At 38.4% G+C, this 5,515-nt stretch overlaps 1 protein-coding gene and 1 non-coding gene across 2 annotated transcripts; one reads left to right on the plus strand and one right to left on the minus strand.

The window, feature by feature from the left end:
• Nucleotides 1-2,243: 2,243 nt before the first annotated feature.
• LOC133793116 (small nucleolar RNA R71) lies at nucleotides 2,244-2,350 on the minus strand. Its single transcript, XR_009874576.1, has one exon. It is a non-coding gene; the product is annotated as a small nucleolar RNA R71 (small nucleolar RNA).
• An 88-nt stretch (nucleotides 2,351-2,438) lies between these two features.
• On the plus strand, nucleotides 2,439-4,505 carry LOC133792268 (uncharacterized). Its single transcript, XM_062230177.1, has 3 exons — nucleotides 2,439-3,036; nucleotides 3,172-3,603; nucleotides 4,291-4,505. The coding sequence occupies exons 1-3, from the start codon at nucleotides 2,439-2,441 to the stop codon at nucleotides 4,503-4,505; spliced, it is 1,245 nt and encodes a 414-aa protein (XP_062086161.1).
• Nucleotides 4,506-5,515: the final 1,010 nt, after the last annotated feature.

The raw sequence follows: 5,515 nt of genomic DNA on the forward strand, positions 1-5,515 counted from the left end.
GTTTATTTGTAATTTTCAGTTATAGAGTTGTAAATCCTTTTTAATCAATCATTATTTATTTGTAATATATTGCATAGAGTTGTAATTTCTTACCATTTCCATTGAGGCAAATACATTTTTTCCTAACATATATTGCCCCTAAAGCTGCGATATATTGATAAACGAGTTTTAGGCTCGTTTATGGTTTAGTTTGTAGGGTGTTTTTCGTTAGTTTAGGATTCTTTTATTTCAGAATTATGTTCGTTTCAGGTTTTCCATGCTAAATTGGTAAAAAGAGTGAAAAGGAGGGAAAGTGGAACAAAATCGGGTTTTTCGGGATTGATATGTGCAATTTTGGGTTCTGTTAATAGCGCTATCAAGGGAGCGCCGTAGCGCTAGGAAGGACTTCGATGCAAGGTGGATTCTGACTTTAGTACCACAACGCTATAAATGCAGCGCCACAGCACTATCACGAACAGTCAAGCGGTGCTACAACAAGAGCGCTACAACGCTAGTAAACAAATTCTTCAGGTGTTTTGGCTCTGACTTTAGCGCTACAACGCTACAATAAGAGGGTTACAACACTAGTGCACCAAATTTTGAGGCATTTTGGCACTGTTAATAGCGCTATAATGCTACGAATACAGTGCTATAGCGCTGGTGATGCGTTTCTCAAATTTTAGACGACTTTTTGAAGGGCAATCTGGTCTTTTCACTTGGGAACCTTGGAGGGCTATTTAAGGAACATGATGCTGCGATTATAGGAGGACTGGAAGTTTTATAAACCCTAGATAAAAAGAGGCTACTGTAATTATTTTCTATGTTTTTCATTTGAATTCTGAGGTTAATTTTATGAACAATTATTTGCAGTTTATTTTCATCATGGTATTTATGAACTAATTTCTTTTATCTAGGAATTAATGTAGTCACTGAGATTTTTATTTAATTTTATCATGATTTTCTATTGATACTTCTTTTCTATTCTAATCTATATGATGTGTGTTTAATGCTAGTAAATACTTGATCACTATTTGCTTGATTTAATGGTTTTGATTCAAAATTCGAAAGATGAGAATTGAATATACTATCATTGTATAGACATAGGGTGCATATTGGACGAAAGTACCTGGATGACTTGTGTAGTAATTAGGTTTCCATGTTTAATGCCTATTACATGTTCAAGTTTATCACAGAAATGTAGAAAACCTGCATATAGATTGAGATCTTATATCTTGAAAAAGAATAGGAATCGATTATATTAACCTGCTATTAGAATAGAAAGAAGAGAATTAGAATTGATTATTAAAATTAATAGAATGAACAGTTGATGAAATTAATTCCTAGGTTGTTTTTATTATTGATTTTTAAATAGTGATTCATTGTTTTGTTTCCAGTTCTTTAATTTTGGGTCGTAGTTTATAGTATTTCTTTTATTTTTAATTGTTCACTTAAATTATAATTAACCAAATAGAATTTGAAAATCAATTAGTGGTACTTGGGAGATAGTCTCTGTGGGACGATATCCGTTCTTCCGGAATTTACTACTTGACACGACTACATATACTTGCATACAGAAATTACAGATCAAGTTTTTGGCGCCGTTGCCGGGGACTTGTATTCCAATATCACAATTATTGTTCTTTGTTCTAATTTGGTTATTTTATTTTATTTAATTTCTGTTAACATTTATTTGGATCAAGGTTCTATTGTGTCTCAGGACTTGTTGGTATATGCGAAGCAATAGACACAAGGAGATTATACCAATCGATCTGGAAATTGAAAGAACGTGTAGACAAAATCAGAAAATAAAGAGGAGAATGGATTTTACCATGGCTGAAAATTTGGGAAATGGTGTTAATAATGGTCAAGGGGCTGCAGAAATTCCAAGGGAGCAAGGACCAAGAACATTGAGAGATTATGTACTTCCTACTGTTATAGGAGTGCATTCATGAATTAGACCTCCAACAATTGATGCCAACAATTTTTAGATTAAGCCTGCAATCCTTCAGATGGTTCAAACAACTGTTCAGTTTGGAGGTATGCCAACGGAAGACCCCAATTTACACATAGCTAATTTTCTGGAGTTATGTGCTACGTTCAAGATGAATGGGGTGAGTGATGATCCTATAAGATTGAGGTTATTCCCATTTTCACTGAGTAGGGCGAAGAGTTGGCTGATATCCTTACAAGCGAATTCTATCACTACATGGGAGGAGTTAGCTCAGAAATTCCTTGCCAAGTTCTTTCCTCCAGCAAAGGCTGCAAAACTAAGGGGAGAGATTAATAATTTTTATCAGTTGGATGGAGAGTCACTGTATGATTCTTGGGAGCGCTTTAAGGATTTGTTAAGGAAGTGTCCACACCATGGAATAGAAAAGTGGATGCTGGTGCATAATTTTTATAATGGGTTGAATGGAACCACGAGGACAATCATAGATGTCGTAGCGGGAGGTGCCTTTATGAGTAAGAGTGCTCATGAGGCATATGAGCTATTAGAGGAGATGGTGATGAATAATTACCAATGGCCAACTGAAAGGGGACAACCAAAGAAGGTGGCTGGAATGATGGAATTGGATGCTATATCCATGCTTACAGCTCAAGTAACGGCCTTGACAAAGCAACTACAAAAGACTACACTCCCATCTCAAGCTATGCAAGTTCAAAACCTTTGTGAAGTGTGTGGTACAAACCATCAACCAAACCAATGCCTTGCTATAGATATGAATAACATGCCCATGGAAGAAGTACAAGCTATAGGGAATTATCCGAGACAACCCAATAATCCAAATTCCATGACCTATACCCCAGCTTGGAAGAATCATCCTAATTTTTCTTGGTCTAACAATCAAAATACTTTACAACCTTATCCTCCACCTCAGCCACAATATCAACCTACCCAAAATAGGCCACCATATCCACAGCAATATGCACACCAAAACACTCCACCTGGCCATTATCAACCACAAAATAGACCACAACAAATTCCAATGAAACCAGTTGAAACCCAATCTGATGTACTTAACCAATTCATGACTGAAACCAGGGCATCCATAAGAAGTTTGGAGACTCAAATAGGGAAATTGGCTACTTTAATGTCTAATAGAGCTCAAGAAAATTTGCCTAGCACTACAGAAGTTAATCCTAAAGAACAGTGACAAGCTATTACTTTGAGGAGTGGAACGAGGTATGAAGGGCCAAAGAAGAATCAGTCAGAAGAAGAAGAAGGTCAGAAGGGAAATACACAACGTAAAGAAGAAAATAAGTTTAATGATGAAAAGGTTACTGAAGACCTTAAGAAAGAAGAGGAGACTTCACCTGTGAGTATTGAGCACCATGTTAGAATTCCATATCCACAAAGACTTCGTAAGAAAAATTTAGATAAACAGTTTGCAAAGTTTTTAGAGGTGTTCAAGAAGCTACATATAAATATACCGTTCGCAGAAGCATTAGAGCAGATGCCTAGCTATGTAAAGTTTATGAAGGATATTCTCTCTAATAAGAGAAAGATGGGTGACTATGAAACAGTGGCGTTAACGGAAGAATGTAGTGCGATTTTGCAAAGGAAACTTCCTCAAAAGTTAGGAGATCCTGGGAGTTTTACTATTCCATCCTGGGAGTCATCAGGCAATACTTCTAGGAATTCATTTACAATGCGGACGTCTTTGATCTTTAGTGGTGTTTCCTTTACCACATCCGTGACACTAGCTAAGAATACGTGACATCCTTTTTCTATCATCCTTTGAGCTTTGAGAGATAAAATAAGAGGTGAGCGTAGCCCTGAAACCTTTCCCATAAAGCATACTTTCTAACCGTCAGGAGTCTCGAACATCACTTGCTTACATCTGCATTCGATGGTTGTGCCATGCCTTGCTAGCCAATCCATGCCCAACATCACGTCGAAGTCTTTGATCTCTAGTTCTATCAGGTCTCCTTCTAGTTCTATGTCCTTAATTATGATTGGTACGCCTCGTACTATCCGTGATGATAGAACTACTTCACCCGAAGGCAACTATGTCACAAACCTAGTTCTACAAGGTTTGTCTAATTTCTCTATCATTCCTAACGAGATATACGAGTATGTTGTTCCCGAGGATAGGAACCTGACGTGTAACTTCTTTGTTACTAGCATGGGCTCCTCCCTGGGTCAAGGCAAAGACTTTGGTCTGGAGCCATCGTATTGTCCATTTTCTCCTCTTTCTTGAGCTAGGGACACTGCCTCCTTTGGTGACCCTCCTAACCACAGTTGAAACATCCCTTGGTGTTTGCACGACATTCCTCAAGATGTTTCTTTTGGCATTTGGAGCACTGCAGGTATTCTACATAACCCGGCCTATCACTTGCTCACATTCTTTTGTCACCATTGGCCTACTTACTATCGGCATGCTTTCTCTTCTGCCTATTATTGTTGCTATGCTGAGGATGCGGTTGCGATTGAGGCCGTGTCTGAGGCTGCAGTTGAGTCTGTTGTCGTTGTTGTAGTAGCAGCTCTTCCACTTGTTGTCATAGCCAGAAAATTTCTGCGGTGATGTCAACTGACGGCGGCGGCGCACTTTGATTAGCAGCAGTAATGGTAGCACGCATTTATCTTCTGTGAACTGGAGGGGCTTCATTAGTCTCATGAGTGGCGCTGGAGGCATCGAAATTTGTGCATGCAAACCTTCTGAGCGACATCTTCAGCAAAGTTCTAATAGTCGAGAAAACATATTAGAACTTACCCTAATAGGCTCTAAGGAAAAAACTTAATGTAATGCCCCGGATTCCCTAATGTGGTTTAACAGCTGGATTAGTAGGCCGGGAGGGCCATAATTGCTTAATTATGCTGTTAAACGTGTTTATGAATGTTTATGAGAATTATATTATAATATAATGTTAATTGTATGCATGTCGGTGATATATGTTGAGACCACATTATGATGTGGGTTTGTTCGAGCTGTTCGACATGAGACGATCGTAGATTATTGATTAGCGGTTTAATCACAACGGGTTTAAGTGCCGTGACTTGGTTTGAGTCTCGGGGTGATTTTGATGATTAGAGCGTTACCGGGAGATAAAGGGTAACGGGATGTGAATTATTGGTGTTTATGATTTTCGAGAATAACGGGAATTGGAGAGCGTTAATTGTGATTAACGAGTTAGGAGGAAAGTACCAAAAATTCCCTTGGGAGTCTTTAGAAACCATTAATTGACCTAGGGGTAAAATGGTCATTTCACCCCTAGGATAGATATAACCCTTATTCAGCTGAAAAAGGTGATGGAAAAACAGAGTGTTTTTTGAGAGTCCTCCCGTACCTTTTTCTCTTCACTGTTCTTTGTGATTTCTGAACCAACTTTGAGGATTCTAGCTTGGGAAGCAAGCCTTGGGAGATTGGGAGTATGTTCCACTAGTGAAGGCCATCATAATCCAAGCTTTGGGTAAGATTCTAACCATAGTTTCTCTGGTTTGCTCTGTTTTAGTTTTGTTTTGCAGCTGAAATGTTTAGGGTGAATTCATGGGTTTTGTTGGGAGTTTTGGCTAGGGTTCCCATGCTTGTGATGT

This window comes from Humulus lupulus, chromosome 7 (assembly GCF_963169125.1).
Source record: "Humulus lupulus chromosome 7, drHumLupu1.1, whole genome shotgun sequence".
NCBI classification, from domain to species: Eukaryota; Viridiplantae; Streptophyta; class Magnoliopsida; order Rosales; family Cannabaceae; genus Humulus; species Humulus lupulus.